Source organism: Sporisorium graminicola, chromosome SGRAM_20 (assembly GCF_005498985.1).
Source record: "Sporisorium graminicola strain CBS 10092 chromosome SGRAM_20, whole genome shotgun sequence".
NCBI classification, from domain to species: Eukaryota; Fungi; Basidiomycota; class Ustilaginomycetes; order Ustilaginales; family Ustilaginaceae; genus Sporisorium; species Sporisorium graminicola.
In genome coordinates, this window is record NC_043729.1 from 718,732 (window position 1) to 740,542 (window position 21,811).

General features: G+C 56.5%; 9 protein-coding genes across 9 annotated transcripts; 4 read left to right on the forward strand and 5 right to left on the reverse strand.

Moving 5' to 3' along the window:
* Positions 1–1,992: 1,992 nt before the first annotated feature.
* EX895_003423 (uncharacterized protein) lies at positions 1,993–2,457 on the forward strand (the record flags this gene model as incomplete). The annotated part of the gene is made up of 1 exon (XM_029884021.1): positions 1,993–2,457. One exon carries the CDS (start codon positions 1,993–1,995, stop codon positions 2,455–2,457), a length of 465 nt encoding a protein of 154 aa, XP_029739827.1.
* Positions 2,458–3,012: 555 nt separating this feature from the next.
* On the reverse strand, positions 3,013–3,558 carry EX895_003424 (uncharacterized protein; the record flags this gene model as incomplete). The annotated part of the gene is made up of 2 exons (XM_029884022.1): positions 3,013–3,273; positions 3,400–3,558. 2 exons carry the CDS (start codon positions 3,556–3,558, stop codon positions 3,013–3,015), a joined length of 420 nt encoding a protein of 139 aa, XP_029739828.1.
* A 748-nt stretch (positions 3,559–4,306) lies between these two features.
* EX895_003425 (uncharacterized protein) lies at positions 4,307–4,693 on the forward strand (the record flags this gene model as incomplete). The annotated part of the gene is made up of 1 exon (XM_029884023.1): positions 4,307–4,693. The coding sequence occupies one exon, from the start codon at positions 4,307–4,309 to the stop codon at positions 4,691–4,693; it is 387 nt and encodes a 128-aa protein (XP_029739829.1).
* A 612-nt stretch (positions 4,694–5,305) lies between these two features.
* Positions 5,306–8,335, reverse strand: EX895_003426 (uncharacterized protein; the record flags this gene model as incomplete). Its single annotated transcript, XM_029884024.1, has 1 exon — positions 5,306–8,335. The coding sequence occupies one exon, from the start codon at positions 8,333–8,335 to the stop codon at positions 5,306–5,308; it is 3,030 nt and encodes a 1,009-aa protein (XP_029739830.1).
* A 3,381-nt stretch (positions 8,336–11,716) lies between these two features.
* Positions 11,717–12,393, reverse strand: EX895_003427 (uncharacterized protein; the record flags this gene model as incomplete). Its single annotated transcript, XM_029884025.1, has 2 exons — positions 11,717–11,721; positions 11,826–12,393. 2 exons carry the CDS (start codon positions 12,391–12,393, stop codon positions 11,717–11,719), a joined length of 573 nt encoding a protein of 190 aa, XP_029739831.1.
* A 478-nt stretch (positions 12,394–12,871) lies between these two features.
* On the forward strand, positions 12,872–14,431 carry EX895_003428 (uncharacterized protein; the record flags this gene model as incomplete). The annotated part of the gene is made up of 1 exon (XM_029884026.1): positions 12,872–14,431. One exon carries the CDS (start codon positions 12,872–12,874, stop codon positions 14,429–14,431), a length of 1,560 nt encoding a protein of 519 aa, XP_029739832.1.
* Positions 14,432–14,585: 154 nt separating this feature from the next.
* EX895_003429 (uncharacterized protein) lies at positions 14,586–16,496 on the reverse strand (the record flags this gene model as incomplete). The annotated part of the gene is made up of 1 exon (XM_029884027.1): positions 14,586–16,496. The coding sequence occupies one exon, from the start codon at positions 16,494–16,496 to the stop codon at positions 14,586–14,588; it is 1,911 nt and encodes a 636-aa protein (XP_029739833.1).
* A 433-nt stretch (positions 16,497–16,929) lies between these two features.
* Positions 16,930–17,942, forward strand: EX895_003430 (uncharacterized protein; the record flags this gene model as incomplete). The annotated part of the gene is made up of 3 exons (XM_029884028.1): positions 16,930–17,618; positions 17,722–17,805; positions 17,888–17,942. 3 exons carry the CDS (start codon positions 16,930–16,932, stop codon positions 17,940–17,942), a joined length of 828 nt encoding a protein of 275 aa, XP_029739834.1.
* A 298-nt stretch (positions 17,943–18,240) lies between these two features.
* On the reverse strand, positions 18,241–19,332 carry EX895_003431 (uncharacterized protein; the record flags this gene model as incomplete). The annotated part of the gene is made up of 1 exon (XM_029884029.1): positions 18,241–19,332. One exon carries the CDS (start codon positions 19,330–19,332, stop codon positions 18,241–18,243), a length of 1,092 nt encoding a protein of 363 aa, XP_029739835.1.
* Positions 19,333–21,811: the final 2,479 nt, after the last annotated feature.

Sequence of the window (21,811 nt, forward strand, 5' to 3'; positions counted from 1 at the left end):
TAAAGATGCCAAGGTGAAAGAGGGACGAGTTAGATGGGTGTGGTCGAAGATATGGTGGGATGTGAAGATGCAGTAAAGGAAGTGGGCAAGCAAGCGAGAGGCGCGCGAGATTGGCTGGTCGAGAGGATACGTAGCCAAGCGCAAAATTTGCGGAGGGCGTCTGACTGGCTGGTTGTCACTTGGCTAAAACAATGCGCTGAACGGTGCTGCGTCTGAGAAAGAAAACCAGTTGCTGCTACTGGCAAATAGCATTGCATCTGGTTGAGCAACACAACGTCGAATGCTGAAAGCAGAAGTTGTGTGATGCCTCTGTTGTCTGTAGGTGACAGGCGCAGTGACCTATGTGTCCGGTGATGCATACTGAGCGCTACTGGATTTACACTGGTTGAAGCTGTTTGTGGCGATTCTCCATGATCTTCCTGCGCTAAACGTCGTCGGCGGACTGTACTGAACCCGGCTGGCGATTCGTGCACCGCAAGCTGGTGGCGGGTTGGCGATGATGTGTCGGCTGGCGGCTGAACGTGCTTTGTCTCGTGCTTTATCTATAGACTATCTGTGCTGGATGGCGTCTCTCGAGTTGTTGCAACTGCTTTTGTCGACCGTTCCTCGTCGACCAAAACCAATGCCGTGTGTGCGCCCATGTCTGTCACATTTGCTGGGACCTACTGCAAAGATTGAAGATGGTGCAGATGCTTACGTGTTTGAGTAACCTTGACGATATGGAGGGTAGAAGCAGGAGATGGTGTCGAAGCCACTTTTCGATAGTGTCGACCGACGTTGCGGTGCCACTCACTGACTCGCTGCTGAGCTCCAGTTCACCGCCGCTTCATACCGCAACCTTAGCTCGATCGATACTGCCCATCTGCTGTACTGAGTATTCTGGTTGATTAATCAAGGCAGCAGGTCTGGTCTCTCGCGCACCACCATCGAATTTCTGCCTCTTTGCTGAAGACCTCTCTCTCTTCGCGCGCTCTACACTGACGCAAGCTGAACAACTCAGCAAGGCAGCAGCTGGCAACATCGATGCTCGGGCTTCTTACTCGATACTTAAATACAAGTATTTGAATTCTAACCGGTGATTAATAAAGAGCCCTCTCCAGCCACCGTCGATCCAAGTCGCAGTCTGCAGCCACACGTTTTCACAAATTTCAAAACTTAATTCCGATCGTGGGAACTTTCGTTTTGATCAAACACGTGACCTTCACCCATCCAGCTTGCAAAATCAGACAAAGCCGCCTGCAGCCTTCTTTTGACTCGTGCGCGTGTCGACTTGAATTGCAAAGTGGAAGAAGGTCGAGCCAGTGGCCGTCCATTGTGCTCGCCCGTCAGCTCGGTCGCTGTTCAGCTGAATGTCTTTGGGAGCGGGCCGTCGTCATCGATCTTCTCTTCCTCAGGATCCATCTCATTCATCAAGAACGTAAGTGTCTCCAACAGCATCTCGAAGCCGCCAATGTAAGGACGTCATGAACTGGATGACGATGCAGGAACGCACAACGACCAGCAGCAGCGGCAGGGCAGGCAGCAATACCTACGGAGTCAAGTCCTGGCGCATTCGTCCATGGCAACTTCAGCATCATCATCAGCAGCAGCAGCAGCGTTGATGGGGACAAAGATATGCAGTCGAGGAAGAGGCACTAGGAAATGGTGACTGTTACGATGGACTAGGCAAGCAGCCCATCCGAGCACCGTCCGCGTATCAGGCTAGCAGTCGGTCTTTGATAGCATGGTGGCATGTACGGAAGGTCTTGGATGCGACGAAGGATAGCTTAATGGATATGGAGTCGCCGACTCGCTTGGTAGAACAATTTGGGTTGGACACCGCCAAACCGTCAATTGCTGGAAAACACTGCTGCTGGTTCAACTTGCGTCCCTCTCCACGACTGGTTCGACATTACGCACTCCAGAGGTCCTTACCCGACATCAGCACCCACTAACATTCCATCTGTTCCGTTCTCTCTTCTTTGTCCGATCCTCCTCACAGCACCTTTCAAAATGATTATCAGCAAGGAGAACCGCAAGAGCATCTACGCCTCTCTCTTCAAGGAGGGCGTCATGGTCGCTCCCAAGAACTTCCACATCCAGCACCCTGAACTCGAGATCCCCAACCTCGAGGTTGTCAAGGCTCTGCAGTCGCTCACCTCGCGCGGCTACGTGCACACGCAGTTCTCGTGGCAGTGGTACTTCTACACCCTCACCGACGAGGGTGTTGAGTACCTCCGCGAGTTCCTGCACCTGCCCGCCGAGATTGTGCCCGCTACGCACAAGCGCCCCGCCCGCCCTGCCCGTGCTCCCGTTGGTGGCCGCGACGGTGCTTACCGCGCTCCTCGCGGTGACCGCGAGGGCGGTGACCGCAGCGAGTACCGCCGCCGCGACGCTGGCGACAAGAAGGACGGTGCGCCCTCGGGCGAGTACCGCCCCCGCTTTGCCGGTGTTGGCCGTGGCGCTCCCCGCCAGTAAATGTCGTCCAAGAGTCGATAACGGCGATGCGGCTGCGATGACAAGGCAGAGCTAGGTCGTTGACCTTGCCCCTCCGAACTCACGTCGCCCCGCCAGCCTCACCTCCTCGACATCTACACCAAAATATCAACAAAAGAGACGTTCAGTCCTCAACTTCTTCAACACCTTGTCGTCACTGGTCTCTCTCTTTCTATTCAATCCCAAAATCTTCATCACCATGGATGCACTCGGGCACGTAGGATATCTTTCCCTCGAAACGCTTTTCTTGTTGGACAAGGTTTGTTTTTCGTCCAGACTGTTTGTTTCTTCCTTGCAACAACGGAAAGCTTTCACCTCAAATCCAACGTCGGGCCGGCGCCCTTAGTCCTTTTGCATCCCTTTCCCCGTCTCAAAGTGGTTGTATTTCGCATCTTCCTCGCATACAAAACAAACAGTGCTGGCTTTATCATCTGGTTTTGGTTTCAGTGAGCATTTGCGGGCATTGAGAGATTGAGCGCCGGATGCAGATGGTGATGGATGAGTTAAGTCGAGAGCGGAGATTGTTTGTGGGTGGACTTAGCTCTGGCCACCACCCCTTCCGCCCTGCTTGCGTGCCTCGGTGGCGCCAAAGTTGGACTTGTCCGGCGTCGACTGCTGCTGTTTTGAGGGACGACGGTTAGACTGGTGTTGCGCCTTGGTGGCCATTTCTGACGTTTCGGCGTTGGCGCTGCTTGAGCCGAAGTCGGCGTCGGTCTCGTTTTCGATCTGCGAAGTCGACGTGGAAGGGTTTGTGGACGAGCCGTCGTAGGCGCCTTCGCTGTTGGCTATTTCCTCAGTCTGTTTCGTTTCATTTCGTTGCCCGCGAGTGGCGGTTGAGATATGTGTAGCGTAGAAGGCAAGTGGTTAGTTGGATTTGCTGCGGAAGGAAGACAGGCAAGACAAGGGGCTGGGATGGTGACTAACGGAGCCAGAACCAGGCGAGGTGGCTTCACTCTCGCTGCCAGGCTTCACAGCTGACATCGCGACTGCCGTGTAGGAGAAGTTGCGTGCACCTTTCGCAGCCGCCACCGAAGCAGCAGCGTTTCGAAGGGCGACCGTGCGGAAGAGCGAGATTGACAGCATGGTTCGTGTGGGTGGTGTGAACGGTGAGGAGTCTCTATCGTTTGAAGGTGACGACGGGATCTAACGCTCTCCACTCCGCTCTTATATACTCTTTCGAGACAACGCCTCACCTTGGCTGACCAGGCTGCATCTGGTATGTATGCGCTATACGCCTCGTGAGCAGGCAGAGAGGGTCGCATTTGGACCCTGAATCACAGCGGTCTCCATGGTGCGGCGGTAGTGTGACGTTTTTGCTCACTCAGCTCCGGCGTTTGCACTGAGCACAATTTCTTCAAGATCAGCTGTAAGGTTGAAAGGTTCACACATGTTTAGCGAAAAAAGGGTGCGGGTTGTGGCATAACTTGGCATGCACAGTCCATCCACTGCTTGGAAATTGTGCGTGTTGGACATCATGCACTTACCATCCACCACTTTTCGAGCAACGACAACAACGACAGACACGACTGCGACTACCACGACGACGGACAAGGCGCTGCGCTCTCACACACCCCCTCTCGAAGGCCCTATATTGGAGCATACCAATTTGACCCTTCTAAGTCACGAGCGCAGTTTTGGCGGGACATCTCCACGGCAAGACGAACCACTCCAACTGGCATTGACATCACTTCTCTAGGCCACTTCAGTCCATCGACACTTTAGGGTTACCCGTGTAGCAGTCGCTTCATCACTCCTACATCCTCTTACCTCCTCTCGCCAGCGTCCACACTCTGGCTACTCCAGTCAGGACGCACACACTCACTCACACACGATGAAAACGCGCACAACACAGCCCCTCTTCTCGCTACCCTCGCTATCCTTCCTCCTCCTCATCGCCCTCCTCTCCACCTTCCTCTCGCTCACACCCGTGACATCCGCCGCGGGCGTCGACCCGGCGTCCCTCGCGTCCCAACCCTACCAGTACTTCCGCTCGGACGGCGTCGGGGGCAGCAGTGCCGCGTGCTGGCTCAGCCGTGTGCCCTTCCCCGCCATCGACGGCATCAGCTGTCGCTTCGCCGATACGATATCCCAAGTCAAAGGCCGGCAGATCTGGCAGTGCGACGGCGACCAGGGCAAATTCTGCGACGGCTGCCACCAGTTGGAGGCCAAGCTAACGGATCCCAAGGACTTGGTCGCGTGGAAGGTTCAAGGTTGTTAGTCTCCGCTCTACCGTACGGACAGATGCCCAGGTTGAAAGGAGCCGCAAAGAGTGGATGACTACAGATGGGGTGCGTGTTGCTTGTTCCTGTGAAGGAAAAGCCAAGAGCGGAGACCAAGGTTGACACAGCGAGGGAACCAGCATAGCGCAATCACAATCAGCAATCGAAGTAAGTCGCGCAACAAGCAGCGATAATCTGGATCCAGTCCACGGGCCTCAGCACACGCAGACATGAGCAGCGAGCCCACTTGGTCCGCCGAACAGCGCGGCACTGCTTTGCCGCCAGCTGCTGTTCGCTTGCGCCGTGCGAAACTGGAAACCTGTCGCCAATGTGCTGCGGTCGCTGTTCTCACTCTCTCAACCGCATCAGACAAGCAGCATCCGACGGCGAACTTTGTCCCTCAGCTGGCATTACCCAGGCATCACTCGGCCTCAAGCTTCAACAGTCTCCACCCCCCGGCCACACTCTCACCGCCCCTCTCAATCATGTACATCGTAATCATCAGTTCATCATGCGCATTTTTTTGTTGCAAACATCTAAGCATTCCATAGCGTGGACCCGCATCTACGCTCGCTCCACCTTGCGGCGCGGTACATGCGGTCGCAGGACATCTAAAGCTCCTTCTTCTCCCTGCCCACCACCTCCGTCGTGCTGCTCTTGTTCAAAAACACGACGCGCGTGACCAGCTTGCAGACCTCTTCAATCGCCACGACAGGCGCAGAGATCCACACGACGGCTTTGACCTCCTCGCTCGTGAGGCGGGTCACCTGGAACCAGTCCTGCAGGAAGGGCACGGTGCAGATGGCGTAGTGCAGTGCGAGGCTGAGCGCGATAGCCGCGATAAGCAGCGGGTTCTTCCACGGCCCAAACGTCAGCAGCGAGTCGGTCTCGCTGATCGCATTGAGCGCGTTGAACATCTCGACGACGACGAGCACCGAAAGCGCGATCGTAGAAGGCTGGCGGTAGCTGCTGAAGATCGAGCAGTCGACACCCTCAAACAGTCCGCCCACGGCCTGCGAAGAGGGCAGTGCGCACTGGTGGAAGTGCGACAGCTGCGCATAGCTGATCTGTGGACCCGTAGTGGCGAAGAGGAACCACCATGCGTAACCGAAAATCGTCGCAGCGCCGACAAACGCGCCGACGAGAAGGTAGCGCGTGAAGATCCACCCTGAAATCAAGGGGTCATTGCGGCCGCGCGGCTTCTCGCGCATGATGGTCGTGCTGGGAGGGTTGAACCCGAGCGCGGTAGCCGGTAGACCGTCGGTAACCAAGTTGACCCACAGCAGCTGCACGGGAATCAGCGCCTCCGGCAACCCCAGCAGTACCGTCAGGAAGATCGACACGACTTCACCAATGTTGGACGAGATGAGGTAGCGGATGAAACTCTGCATGTTGTTGAAGATCGATCGTCCCTCCTGCACCGCCGCTTCGATGGTCGCAAAGTTGTCGTCGGCCAGCACCATGTCCGCAGCCAGCTTAGCCACGTCCGTTCCCGATCCCATAGCAATACCAATATCCGCCTTTTTGAGCGCAGGCGCATCATTGACACCGTCGCCCGTCATCGCAACAACCAGTCCCTGGCTCTGCAGCAGATCGACGAGCTGCGACTTGTGCGACGGCTCGACACGCGAGAACAGCGACGCAACTGAAACCGCACCCAGCTTCTCCTGGGTGGTAGTGAGCGCGTCGAACTCGCGACCGGTGAACGACTTGCCTGCGAGATCCTCGTGTTCGCCAAACACGCCGATCTGGCGACAGATGGTCTCGGCCGTGTTCTTGTTGTCGCCGGTGATGACAATGACACGGATGCCGGCCTGTCTGCATCGCTCGATGGCGTGGCGCACTTCGGGACGTGGGGGGTCGAGCATGCCGACGAGACCGACGAGCGTCATGCGCTGTTCAAACTGCACGTATTCGCTAGGGCTGCTGCTGCGGTACGAGTCAACGTCCAGCGGCACATCTTCCTTGACCGCAATCGCCAGCGTACGCAGGCCAAGTCGTCCATATTCGAGCACCTTGTCGCCGATCTGAGCCCGCAGAGCCGTGTCGAGCGCAACCGCCTTTTTACCCAACAGCACAGTTTCGCATCGCTCAACCACCGTCTCGGGCGCGCCCTTGACAAGCAAGCATCCGGTCGCCGATGAACGCTGGATCAGGGTCGACATGCTCTTGCGGTCACGGCTAAACTCAAACGTCAACAGCCTCGGGTGCGCTTTGCCATACTCGTTGCTGACCGCACTTGCGCGCTCGGCCGCATCCAGCTTGGCCACAGTGGCGTTAACAGCAGCATCGTGGTGACCCAACTTCTCAACGAGCACTTTGAGCGCGGCTTCGGTGGGTTGGCCAACGATGGTGTAATTGTTGTGGTCGTCGAGGTGGATGTGCGAGTCGTTGCACACGGCACACGCCTCGGCGAGCGCATGGAAGGCGGTACGCGGCTGGTTGAGCTGGCTGAGCTTTTTGCCCTGCGAGTCGGTGATGTCGCCAATGGGTGCAAAGGTGCTTCCCGAGACCGAGTAGTCGGCGATGGCGCCGGTGGTGTCGAGGACCGAAAAGTGGGTGACACTCATCTGGTTCGTGGTGAGCGTGCCGGTCTTGTCGGAGCAAATCACGTTGGTCGAGCCGAGCGTCTCGACCGAAGGCAGGTGACGCACGATTGCGTTCTTCTTGGCCATCTTTTTGGTTCCGAGCGCGAGACAGGCAGTGATGACGGCAGCAAGACCTTCGGGAATAGCAGCGACAGCGAGAGCCACGGCAATCTTGAAGTAGTACATAGCACCCCTGACCCAGCCGTGGTGCGAAGGGTCGTTGAAGTGGCGGAAATTGACGATCCAAACCAAGATGCAAATGACGGTGATGACTTTGGCCAGAAGCTCACCAAAGTCATCGAGCTTCTGCTTTAGCGGTGTCTTGTCATCGTCGTCCTTGGAGATTTCGGCGTGGATGTCGCCGATGGCGGTGCGCAAACCGGTCTGAGCAACAACGGCGATAGCAGTTCCGTTGGCAACCGTGGTTCCCGAGAAGAGAATGTTGACCTGGTCCTGCTTGACGGCGTTGGTGTCTGCGACAGGCTCGAGCGACTTGTTGACCGAGATCGACTCGCCCGTGAGGATGGCCTGGTCTACGCGGAACGAGGACGAGTTGATGGCAATGAGACGGCAATCGGCGGGGATCTTGTCGCCGACGGTGAGGATGAGAATATCACCAGGTACGAGGTCTTCGGAGCGAACCTTTTCGGTAGTACCTTCACGGATGACGTTGGCCGTATCCGGGCTGTACTCCTTGAGCGCGTCGATGGCCTTGTCGGCGTTGCGTTCCTGGACGACACCGACGGTAGCATTGGCGATGAGGATCAGGAAAATGACGCCCGGCTCGATGAGAGCCGCACCGAGCGTAGTGTCCTCCTCGAGGAGAGCGAGCACAAACGAGATGACGGCCGAGGCGAGGAGGATGAGCACGAGCTGGTCCTTGAACTGGTCCAGGATGAGTTGCCAGAGCGGGGTGGGAGGCTGTTCGGGCAACGTGTTGGAGCCGTACTGCGCACGACGCTGCTCGACTTCATCGTCCGAGAGACCCTTGGAGGGGTCGACACGGAGCTGGGTGAGCGCCTCGTGGACGGACTTTGTCCACGCTGCGTCCATGGTGGCGAAGGGTAGGGAGGAGGGATCTACTACGCCCAGAATCACTTGATCGGTCCTGCTTTCTTCTGCTTCCGAGTAGGAGAGATAGAAGGGCAAAAACACCAGGGTGAGTGACAGAAAAGATAGGTGGTGGTGGGTAGCAGTGAGGAGGACAAGGAGAAACGCAGAGAAGGTGTCGTTGCACGGTGGAGCTCAGCTTGGATTGGCAGAAGGGGCCCAATTGCAAGTCGGAATTGGCTTTGTTGGCTGACGCTGTCGTTCGTGTCTGTGCGTCTGAACTCGACTACGTGTCACTTTTCGGTTTGTTTGTCCGACGCTTCTATCGTAACTCATTCAATTAACTGCCTTCGTCTCGCCTTTCCTGTTCGGGCATCAACGACGAGTAACTAGCCAAGCATCAGCCGTTCCAACACAACGACATGTTTGTCGCAGCGAAATAAAGCACCGAACAGGATTGAGTCAGTCTAGCAAACCAGCTTTGAGAAGAAACGGGGATAAGGATTATTCTTGGCAAATACTACAATGTAAGTGACACGTTGACCGAATTTTGGCTTTGGAAGAAAGTGCGCGAAGCAATCCGAGACAACACGCACGGCAAGATTTCGATCGGTTCATGCGCTCAAATCGGTGTCCCGATGAGTTTCAGGGTCTAACAAAGCTAATCGTTAAGAAAAAAGCGTCCTTGTCGGAAGGGAAAGATTTTGAGATCTTTCTCGTCGAGATCTTCTCATCATCAACGTCGTTGTCGTTGTCATCGTTGTCGAACACCATCACCAGCTCACTCCGGCCGCATTCAAGTCCACCAGAACTACAACTACAGGTCCTGTATTATCGTCTAATCGATTCACATCTGCGCATTTCCTCCAAAGCCATCAAACCTAAACCTCGAACCTCACATCTCGCACAGCATGTTCGGCGCTTTCCGACCATCCCTGCCGTCCCTCGGCGGTCTGCTCTGGAAGAACCCATGGCGACTCTCATCCACACGCAAAAATCGTGTCCGCATGCGCCTGCGCGCAGTCGACGACGTCATATCGACCTTGCAACAATCCCAAATCGAATGCAACGCCCTCCAACGCGCCCTCAACCTTCCCTCCGAATCCCAGATGCTGCCCAAGGACAAATATACCACCTTCAGCAAGCACGACAGGGGTTTCAGAAAGAGCGTTCACAAGGTCCCCAAGTGGACAAGGAAGACGATCAGGGAGAACCCCGTCGGTTATTAAACCGAGCCTTTCAGCTCAAGCCAGTCTTCGATCCATGACATTCTGTACACTAGTTCCCTGGGCAATCCCATCTCATTCTGCATTTCACAGCAAACAACATTGACCAAGCAACAGCACTCGTACACCGGCAGACACGATTGCAAGCAGAAGGGTATATTAACAACATGCGACTATGCGACAATGCGACGAAACAGAAACGAGCCATGCAAGACCAAGACATAACCATCTTCAGTGGCTGCAGTACTGGAACACGAAGCTGACATCGTCGTACGCCATCTCGGCGCGCAGCAGATCGTCGTGTAGATGGTGCATCTCTTCCTTCCCGTAATGGTTCCACGTGCTCGTGTCGCCGTACAGCAGCGCCTGCGCCTTGATAAACTGCTTGCCGCTCTTGCAGCGCTTGCACTTGTACGTGTCGTGCGTGTCGCACGCCGTCTCCTCTTTGAACGTGAACAGCGCACGCAGATCCTCGCCCGAAAAATGGCGCGCTGCATCCTGCGCCTCGTCCACCACGCACGACGACAGCGACTGCTTGTGCGACTGCCGCTGCAGGATCTTCTCTTCGATCGATCCCGTCGCGATGAAGCGATACACGAAGCACGACTTTTTCTGTCCATCTCGCCACACTCGCGCCAACGCCTGCTGATCTGATGCGGGGTTCCAGTCCGGATCAAACAGCACCAGTCGGTTGGCGCCGATCAGGTTGAGACCACATCCTCCCGCTTTGGACGAGAGCAAAAAGATGAACTCCTTACCTTCGGGATCGTTGAATCGATCCACCAGCTTTTGTCGCTTGTTGATCGTCATGGTACCATCAAGTCGGAACATGCCCCACCGGTTGGCACGGCACATGCGCTCAAACACATCGAGCGTCTGCGTGTAATTCGAGATGAGCACGATCTTGTCGTTGGTTGTGGCACGGATCGTCTCGAGGAAGCGCTGCAGCACCATCATCTTTCCGGACAGCTCCGGGTTCACGTGGCGTCGGTCGCGCGGCGTGTAGCCGTCGGGGAAGTACTGTTCGCTTCCTTCCAAGTCGCTCGGCAGGTCGAGCAGATCTGGATGGTTGCACAGCTTCTTGAGGATGCCGATGGCCTTGAGCGGCTGACTGCCCGTACCGCGAAGCAGCTTCTTGATCTCGGGCGATCGAATGAACAGCCTGTACAGGTCCAGCTGAAAGGGCGACATCTTGCAGAACACCACATGCTCGTACTTGACCGGCAAATATTTGGATAGGAGATCGTTGGTACGTCGGATGATGAAGCGACTCACCAGCGCGGACAGCTGGCTTAGCTTTTCGTTGGCCTCCTGCTGCTGCTTTTCAGTCGCTTCGGCATCGCGTCCCTTGAGAATGGCAATCTCAAAGTTCTTGCGGAAGTCCGTGCGATTGCCCAGAAGTTCTGGGTTGGCAAAGTTGAGCAGCGCAAAGTACTCGGAGAGGTCGTTCTGGATGGGTGTGCCAGAGAGAATGACACGACGGCGCACCTTGATCTGCGTGAGTGCTTGGAATGTGAGCGAGTCAGCATTCTTGAGACGATGCCCCTCGTCGCAGAGGAGCAGGCCCACCTCCGTGTTGCCCAGTTCCTCCTGCAGGTTGCGCAGGGTCTCGTAGGAGACAATCATCACTGGCTGAGTGATGGCACGTCCCGAGGCGTTGCACCATCGACGCGTCGCTTCGATCATCTCGTCCTTGCTCAACTTACCGTCCAGCGCAAGATTGCCGGGTGCGGCGGCACCAAGCCACTTGACCAGCTCGTTGGCCCAGTTTCGCACGAGCGACGAAGGGCAGACGATGATACATTTGTCGATCGTCGTCTTTTTGGGTATGGGAGACTGCTTGAGCAGCGTCCACATGAGCGTGATGCACTGGAGCGTCTTGCCCAGACCCATCTCGTCGGCCATGATGCAACCGAATGCGTTCTCCACGACCAGGCCCGTAGTGCATCGGTAGAGGAACTTGACCCCTTCGACCTGGTGTGGACGGAGCACCTTGCCCAGTCGCGGGTCGATGACGACGGGCAGCTTTTCGATTTGTTTCGATTTGTTCTTGTTGAGGCCGAGGATCTCTGCGAGGCTCTTGTGTGGAGTCTGAGGCGCATCGCCTGTCTCGATGCGCTCTTCCTCAGCTGCCTGCTCTTGCTGAATCTCTGCCTTTCTAAGCTCGGCTTCGCGATCGTCGACAGTGGGGTCAAAGAGAACAATGGCGTGCTCGCCCATAGGATCGTGAAGGGGGCGGGGAGGGATGTCGATCTGCCTCCTCGTACCCAGCGCTGCATACGACAGCCTCGTCTCGACCACCTGACCTTGCTTATTGGTCATGACGGGTACGGAGAAGCCCTTTTTGATGGCGTCAGGTTTGATCTCGAACACGTTCCACTTGCGGCGATCCACATTGAGCGAGACACCCGTGGCGTCAATACCCTTGTAGACGCCTTCGAGCGTTTTCATGGCCGCCTTGCCCTTCTTCTTGGCTCCAGCTTTACCAGCCTTGGCGTTGGCGCCGTCATCGTCCGAGTCAGATGCTGCACCTGCCTCGCCATCATCGCCTCCACCCGTGTCCATGCCGCGATAATCGACCTTTTTGCGCTTCCTGCCGCCATCGGGATTGTCTTTCTCGCGCTGGTTGGCGAAAGAGGGCGGCTTGAACGGTTTTCGCCCAAGCAGTGGACCAAACCCAGCCGCGTTGGCGTTACGTGAGATGTCCGCCAGTGGTGACGAGCGAGAGTAGGGCGAGCTTGTTCCTTTGAGCGGAGTCGTCGCGTCTTTGGTGCCCTCACCCGGTGTCGTCGCCGGTGAGCCGCCGAGAGCAGCAAGAATGACACTCCGGCGCATCCTTGACTCTGCACGTGGCGGTCAAACGCCCTTGTTGAGAGCAAGTAAAGTGTTGGCGAGAGCGCGCGTCTTCGCGACCGGGCGGTTCGGCAGCAGTGACTTTGGTATCGATCTGGTTGGTGGCGACAAATACGGTGACGGAAGGAAAGGTCGGGGAGATGGAAGCAAGGTGGAAGGCGAATAGAGCTCGGTGGGGCCGCCACTCGACAAAAGACTGAGGAAGAGCAAAGGCTCAGTCAGTCTGATCTGCATGCAGACGCGACCTGCTTTACGCCAACATTGCGTGTCACTTTCGAAAGCCAGGAAAATCCACTGGCAGCAGAACGCAGTGAGGATGTGAGGATTTCGGGAGTCACAGTTGTGGCTGAGTGTGGAGAGAGTGTCAAAAGCTGGTTTCGCTCCGTTCTTCTCATCCACCGCCTTCCTTCGTTTGGTTTCATACCACACACGAGCCTCCTCTCACTTTTCGTCGCCCACCATGTTGGCTCGCACGCTGCGATTTGCAGCGACACGTAGAGCAGGGACAAGCCTGCCTTGTCGTCGTCACCTCGTTCGACATGCTTCCACCTCGTCCTCGAGCAAAGCATCTTCCGAGTTCTTTGCATCCTCCGCAAGTCTTCAGAACAACAGCAGCATGACGCTCATCTCGGCAGCAGCTGCTCTGGTCGGAGGCGCGGCCCTCTACGCGGCTCTTGCTCCCAAATCATCTGCCGCGCCGGTGCAATGCGAAGCTGCCAAGCCAACTCCTGCCTCGGCCGTCAAAGGCGGCAACCAGTCGGACTTGCCAGAGATCTCGCACCTCGATCCCAAGATCCTGACCGACACCTCGGCACCCATGCGCAAGAGGATGGAAACATACATCAAGCTGCTCCAGTACAATATCGTATCCGCTCTCTCGCAGGAGGAGCCCACGTCTCGCTTCCTCATCGACAGCTGGCTGCGCAAGGAAGGTGGAGAGGGCATCTCGTGTGTTCTTCAAGACGGCTCGACCTTCGAGAAGGCCGGTGTCAACATTTCGGTTGTGCACGGCATGCTTCCTCCTGCAGCGGTGAGACAAATGAGTGCCGACCATGCCGGGCTCATGGACAAGACAGGGTACAAGCTTGAGGGCAAGGATGCCGATGTCAAGGGTCTGCCCTTCTACGCCGCTGGCTTGAGTCTGGTTGTGCACCCCAAGAATCCGTTTGCGCCTACGGTGCACTTCAACTACCGCTACTTTGAGCTGACGCACCCGGAGAAGCTGGCGGACGGCTCGCCGAATCCGCGACACCCGAGCAACCGCAAGGACGGACAGCAAGATAACGAGCCGATCGCATGGTGGTTCGGCGGAGGAACCGATCTGACGCCCATCTACCTGTTCGACGAGGATGCGAAGCACTTCCACGAGACTCTCAAGGCGGCAGCGGACAAGCACGACGCTTCGTTTTACCCGACGTGGAAAAAGTGGTGCGACAAGTACTTCTTGATCCCACACCGTGGCGAAGCGCGTGGTATAGGAGGCATCTTCTTTGACGACCTCACGCTGCCGCAGTGGGCGTCCAACGCCACGAAGGCTTACATCCCCCTTTCCGACGGCACAAAGCCAACCCCGACGCAACCCTTGGTCACCTCGATCTCGTCGAGCCGCCAACACTCCCAGGACACGCTCTTCGCCACGGTGCGTTCGCTCGGTGACGCGTTCCTTCCCGCCTACCTCCCGCTCGTCCAAAAGCGTAAGTACACGCCATTTACGGAAGCGCACGAGAGATGGCAGCAGATTCGAAGGGGCAGGTATGTCGAGTTTAACCTGGTGTACGATCGCGGTACCAAGTTTGGACTGCAGACCCCTGGAGCAAGAATTGAGAGCATTCTGATGAGCTTGCCGCTCAAGGCGAGGTGGGAGTACATGGAGCGTTTCAGTGGCGGCGGGGCGCAAGGAAGGGATGGTAGGGCTACAAAGAAGAGTGATGCGCAACAAGGTGGTGAGGGGGAGGAGGAGGAAGGGGCAATGGAGAAACATACTCAGGCCGCGCTGAGGCAGCCGAGAGAATGGGCTTGAGTCCCGCTTTGCTGTGTTTCAATGGCTGAATGTTACAAATCACACCACTCTCCTTCGCTCTACAATCGCACATGCTCCACGCTTTATCGTTCTGTGTATGTTCTACCGCGCTTGCATAAGGCTGAACGGTGCTGGTGCGCTCTACTTTCTGCGTCTAAGTATCCGATCGTGAGCCGGGGGAAGCAACCTGATCCGTCAGTCTGTCCGTCAACTCGCGCTCCGCACCTTGGGACGGTGCCGATGTCTCTACCACCGTGGTAGCGATAGTCTCTGCTGCTGTAGGCGCCGACGCCGGTGCTGGTGCGGTTGATTCTGGTGCAGACGTCGGCTGACCACATGCAGCACCTGCACTTGCGCCACCACCGGGCGTGGTAACAGGAAACGGTAAAATCGCACCCCCTTTGCCCACAGCCCCATACTGCGACCCTGCACCTCTCCTCCCCGCCGGTGCAACCGGATTCAAGGTGACCACCGGCGGCGGCGTGGCTAACAGCAGATAATGGCCCGAGCTCAATCCCGTCGGCCGATCCATGCCGATGAGGCTCAACTTGGGTGTGCGCGCCGCCGAGGACGAGAGCAAGCCCGTGCCGCTCGACGCCTGGGTTGCGGAACGCGAGAAGTGCGAAGACCGGTCCCACGAGCCGGAGAGACGCGCGGCAGTGGTGTGCGGAGAGTTGGTGCGCGAGCGCGGACGTCGCGAGGGGCTGGACTTGGGCGCTCTGGGGACGCGCAGGGCGTTGCTCGGACCAGGCCGGGTTTCTTCAAAGGCAGGTTCGAGGAAGCCGATGCGTTGCCGTGCAAGTTTGGTGGTGGTAGGCGGATCGCGACCTCGTAGTTCTGCGTGCCATGAGTGTGAAAGTAGCGGCTCTTGTTCGTTCGTCCCCGCATAATCCGCGTGCATGTCTTCTGCCAGCAGCGACTCCTCCCCCGACTCTTCGTGCAGCTCTCCTTGCTCCTGATCGTGCGAGTCGCTGCTTCCATTGCGCCAAGTGAGCACAAACACCCCCGCAAACGTGGTCAAGCATCCAAACAGGAAGTTGATCAGCCGATGCGCATCCATATTCTCAAAGTCCCGGTACAGAATCGCCGACCCTACAATGGCGGAAATGGTGAAAAACACGAACTGCGTCGGAATCACCTCCCTGCTATCATACCTCTGCAACGCCCTGTTCAGGTACGTGATTTGTACCACCGCCGTCACCGCCAACACGACAACGAGCACATACGTGATTGGGAATTTGAGCGCCTCGATCGGCTGCCCACCGGAAATGAGCGACGAAATGCCCTTGGTCGACAAGACAGTGAATCCGCCAAAGATAGCACATGTGCCGACGTCGACCAATACCCACCTGTCTCCCCACGAGGTCGAGCTGAGGAAGGCCAGTACTGCACCCGCTGACACAGAGATAGCTGTGTAGATGACAAACTCGAGGCGCTTGATGGCCTGGAGCAGCTGGGCCGGGCCGAGGCGGGCATCGTTCTGCTTGGAACTGAATACGACAGTGACGGCGCCGATGATGGCAAGCAGAATTCCGCCGATGTCGGAGATGCGGAAGCGTTCGCCCAGCAGTATAGGTGAGATGATGACGTTGGAGAGTAATGCAACGGCTCCTAGGGGAGCGACGAGCGAAGCGGGCGCAAAGCCGTATGAGATAAAGTTGCCGCCTTCACCGATGGTCATGAGCGCCAGGCCGAGCCACCACAACTTGCTGTGCAGAAACTCGGTGTCCATTCCGCCGTTGCCATTCGCCTTTTGCGACTTGTTGTCTGCGTCTGCATCGTGTCCATTTTGCTTGGTGGTCGTGCTGCTTTCGGACAATTCGCGGCTCGTCGAAGCTGGTTGTTGAGGTCCATGTGTCTGCTCGTCTGCCTCCGAAGTGGTATCGCCAATTTGATCGAGCGGTGCAGCCCCATCGTTGTCTGTGTGCAATTGTTGGCCATGCTGCGCTTGTTGTAACCGGGTATGGGCAAGCTTCTGGCAGTTGAGGGCTACGCTGATGGTGACGTTTCCGGCCACGGCAACGACGACGCCGATCCAGGTGCGGCCGGAGGACAGCTTGTCCATGATCGCCGCCTGTCGTTGTTTGAGCAGCTTTGTTACGTGGATAAAGGCGCTTCAGGATGACATGACGATGGTTTGTGGTTGTAGTTGCGGTTGTGGTCATGCCGGAATGTCGTGCCGGAATGTTGAACAGCGAGCAAGACTGTCCTGGCTCTCGTTCGTTATTCCTCGCTGAGGAATAAATTTGGGGAATCTCGCAGTGGAGGCATCTCAGTGCGTCGGAACAGCCGTTCGACAGTCGTAGATCGAACCGAGAATTTCTGGCCCCGGCCCGATTTCGCTGTTGTTAGAGCGACATTTGAGGACTGTTTCCGCAATTTCGGCAATCGGAGATGGGCTGCTTTCCTCCACAAAGCAACTTTGCTTGTCTCAACCGATGTTCTCTGTTCCAGTCACTCGACCCTCTCTCACCACAGCAGCTACAAGATATCAAACGATGGCGCCGACCGCACGAGTAGCACTACGCCCACCCTCTGCTCTCCGCCGCGGAGCCGTGCGATGGCTCGCACACTCAGCAATCACACGAAACGCCTCTCAACCCGCGCCGGCTTCTTCATCGGCGCAAAACCCACATGGCGCTCGTGTCGCTGCTACTGCCTCCTCCCCCAGCAGCTCCACTTCTGGTGGAGATGCGCGATCAAGGCTAGCAAGGTTGCAGGCACAACGGCTGGAAGAGCTGAACCGAGGACGCACTGGTGGTGGAGGAGCGGCCGCGCGACCCAACAAGCCGGAGCAAAAATGGTCGAATCGCACGCTGATTGCGTTAGCAACGTGTGTGGGCGCGTGCACCTATCTCATGGGTACGTACCACGGGTACAACGCAGGAAAGGCACATGCCCAGGAGCAAGTCGAGCTTCAGACGAGTGTACCCGTTGCAAGCCCAGGTGTGACGTCCCCGCCTCTCATCAAGCCTGGCACTGCCACAGCTCTGCCCGCAGCCCCAGTGCAGACCTCTACGCTTTCGGCAGCCCTCATGCAGCTTCTGCCGACCGGGCTTTCAACCAGTGCGATTCAATGCGAACCGGAAGCAAAAGCAAAATGTCGACTCGCCGAACTCACACAGTACCACTGCGACCTCCATGCCAACCGCGTCGTCTGCCAACCCATCGACCGCATCTTTCGCATGTAAGTGTTCGCCCGCAACCAAGTCGTCACTCGCCTATCTGAGCACGCAAGCTCACACACAAGCACCACACAATTTTTTCTTATCTTTGCGTGGTCCCCACAGATGCAAAGGTCGACCCGCCGTTGAAGTCTCGCACATTGTCGAATTCGACGACGCTGGCAAACCCTACCTTCCAGACCACCTCTCGTACGTCTCCCACACCGCTCGATCGCATACCCTGATGATCAAATCGACTGACCCAACTCTTCGTTACTTGAGCTGAAAACAGAGAAGCCATGCCACCTTCATCTCACTGGCACGAGCTCCGATCGCCAGATCTCTGATCTTGCTTTCACGCCACAACCCAATCCACATGCTCGGTGCAGTTGCGACTCGCAATTCACTTTTGATTCGATCGAATGAGCGATGGTATAAATGGAAACATGCATCGAAGCAACTAAAGAGAGATGGCGACGTATGGCTTGAATTCAGCGACGGGGGCCCGAGTTTGTTCCCCCACCCTTTTCGGGACAGAGCTGGGACAGAGCTGGGAGGCTATGAAGCTTTTTCAGAGTACCAGGCGCTGAGGCATTTTTGATGGCATGGGAATGGAAGGTGTCGGAAGGGTCAGCATCCCTCTTTCTACGTTGACAAGTCAGACTGGCGGTGATGAAGAGTACGCAAGCGGTAGGCAGCCTCGGATCCCACCGTGGCACGACGACGCGTGGCGCGCACATCGGCAGCTTTGACACTCGTGGTTGGGATCATCGTGAACAGCTCGCTCACAGCACGATGGTGTCCGAAGCGATGTCGCTTGCGTTGAGCCTCCGCCTCTCGGGCTTTGCCGCCGTCCTGCAAGTAATCGTTGGGAGGAGAGCCAGCAGGCGTGAGAATGGGCTCCAGTGCGACAAATGCTCCGGGGTTGGCGCAGATGGGCATGGCGGGACGCACAAAGTGGAGGTGGGCGTCAAATGGTTCCTTATTGTCCTGCTCTTGCTCTGCAATCGAAGAGACCGAGGGGACGTCTTCAAAATTGTCAAACACCATAGCTTCGTGCTCGAGGCCATTCAGACCAGGTGGAGGAGGAGTCACACGGGCAGTATAGGGTCCGTGCATGTAACCAGACTTCTTAGCATAGCTGCTGTGACGTCCCTTTGCTTCGGCGTCGCGCTCCATCGGGGGAAGACGACCATGCGGACTGCAGTCACGAGACGAGTGGCGACCAAGCTGCGGAGAGCATGGAGCCTGTCTCGACGAGCCGTAGTCGTAGTGCCGAGCAGCCTGTAGGAACGAGGTCTGCTTGGGATGCAAGAGTGGCTTGCTGTGGGGTTCTCGGCCGCGAACAATCTGGCTCCGAGTAGTGTGCCTGTTGTCGGCCTCGTCGTCGCTGCTCTCTGAAAATCCGTCCAGTAGATCGAGGTCGTCCATCTTGCGCCTCTCGAAGAGTGGAGATGGCTTGCGCTTACCCGCATGGATACTGCCGACATCGAGGTCCAGGTGACGATCCGAGTGGCGGCGGTCTAGTCCTGCACGGATAGGGATGGCCACCTGCTGCTCTTCAATGACTTGGATTTCGTCTGCCGAGTCCAAGCCGGGTGTGGTCTGCGCTGATTTGGCCTTGCGAGTGTCAGCTTGCTTGCCAGAGGCGTGTCGAGGCTTGAACGAGTCACTATAGCTTCGATCCTGCTCATTGGCTCGGGCCGACAAGGCAAGGTCGTCGGTGGGGGCGAACATGCTGATGTGCAGTTGCTGTGGTGATGAGCCGAGTGGAAGTTTCGGTGAGGGTTGCTTGCTTGCGATGGCCGACCTTGTCAAGAATCTGTAGTGGAGAGGCAAAATGTCGTCGCGACGAAGCCAGGACGGGGCAGAGAGCAAAGCGTTGGCGTTGGCCAGGGCTGGTGTGAGAATGTCAGAGCGTGGAAGGAAGAGGGAGAGAGAGAGCACGAGGAAACGTCTTTGGCTTTTATTTAATGGCGATGAGTGTCGATGTTGGATGGGGACGACGTTTGTCCGCACAAGGGGTTCAGGAAGAAAAAAGGTCCTTGTATAAATGTGCTTTGCCAAAGTCTTGTTGAGCTTTCCGAACTCGCAGCAGCAGCAGGAATGGCAGTAAGCTCTAATGGAACTCAGCTCTGCTCCGGCTTTGCTTTGACCTGCCATGCCATGCCATGCCTTGCCTTGCCCCTTTGGCCTCAAAATGTGACGTCCAGAAGAAGCCGACCAAAAAAAAAAAATCTCTTTTGCTGAGAAAGTTAGCGACAAAAAGGACTTTACAAAAATACTGTGTAAATTATGTGACGTACAATTGTGAAGGAAATAGTGGCGTTGGAGGTTGCCTCGCTGTTGTCAATCACAAACTCAGAGAGCTTATACTGTAGTCCAAGCCCCACGCACAGCCATGGCGAATTTTTCGACATCACACTCTCGCGTCGTTGCTTGTAAGTCGGCCAGTCACACGCATGCACGTACAGACTTCTCTCAGCGTCAGGTTACTGGAATGCACACTACCGGAGGTGCACATGGCAAGGTTGAAATGAAGAGCGGCCAGCAGCTCCAGGCCGAAAAGAGGCGGTCGGAGAGGGTGCGAGTGGAGTATGAAGAACATGATAACAGCAAGCAAAGATAAGACGCCGAGCAGGAACCAAGAAAAAAAAAAGGGAAGGAAAAAGGACAAAGAGAGAACAGCCACACGGTTGTGACGATAGCATGGGGATCACGCCACTCAGCAGCTCTCTGTTCAGATCGAGGCGACATCGGAATGGGGCCGCGACCCACCCACAGCCCACAAAGAGCGGAACACGGCAAAAGGTGGGTGAGAAAAAAGGGCAACAGATGGGCAGAGAAAGTGGCTGTCCTGTCGAGAGAGGAAGAGGTCCCACACACGTCGGCCAGGGGCTTTAACATCGGACCTCGGCGAACTGTTCGGCGGGTCCTTGTATGTTTATCACGCACTCTTGGAAGGAACTTGAGCCCCTCTATCTCCCTACTTGGAAAAAGCGACAGAAGCAGAAGAAGATCCGGTCCGCCTGTTGCTTACGCTTCACGACGGACCACGCCGCCTGATTCTGCATGAAATGCAGTCGCTTCTTCGCTGCGCAGGTGCATGTGTCATGTGCCTTGGCTGTTCTTTAAGCTTCGGAACCAACGCAGCTTGCCATGTTTTGACGCTGATCTAAAGGAGTTTGTACATGATTGTCCAAAAAGTGTTCTGCGTGCGTACGAACAGAGTCGAGCTTGTTTTCGATGCGTTGGCTTATGCGAAAGAAAAACCTTGTCTATTGTGCAGCTGAAGAAGGCGGTATCTGCAGAGAAACGAAGATGAAGACGACGACGAGGGCGATGATCACGATGGCGGAGATTTAGACCGGGCTGGGACCCCTGCTTTATTTTCTGCTTCCCACGAACCGTTCGTTGGACTTCCGATTGTGGGGCTCTGGAACTCGGTGACCCCTTCACCGGTGCCTTCACTTCTCTTCGTTCGGATGTGGTCTTGGTCAATTTTCTCGCGCATCTTGTCCTTCGTCACCACCAGCAAGGTTGGCTTCAAGTGCTTGGAGATGTCCGAGTCCGCTACTGAATTGCAATCGTGGCTGTTGCTGCAAAGAACAAGGTTCGGCCGGTGTGCGTGTGTGTTCGCCTGTTTCATTCTTAAATTTCCTGGTTCTTTGGCTGGCAGCGGAAAGCGATCCGGAAGCAAGAAGTCTAGCGCCACAGGAATGGCTCGTCAGCACGTCGGCCTAATCTCATTTGTAGTTCGTCCCAGCTTCTGCTTCCTCCGAAGTTTGCTCTCCTTGATGACTTGACTCTTGGAGACAAGTACCGATCCTCTGGGAACAAAGGACTCTGTCGGCGAAGCCCGTTTAGCAGAAGTCAATCACTGCAGTGAAGCTTAGAGCGTTGTAGCGATCTTCCGACCTCTAGCGGGGCTGTTGCCGTCGCTCTTGCCATTCAAGCCTCTCAACCGGCCCTGAAGTCACGGCGACGAAGGGACGAGTTGGTCGTGTCGTTGCCCTCACACGCAAACTGATCTTTCAAGCAACGGCGTGCGCCTTGTTGCTGCTCAACTTGGCCGCACCTTGACACGCAGGCACACACGCAAGCTCAACGCAGATGCAATGGGCGAAGAAAAAATAGACCGCGGCAGCCGCACTAGCCAGCTGTGATATGAACCAAAGCGATACGTGGCCAAGTCGGGACATGCCATGCCGGCCCA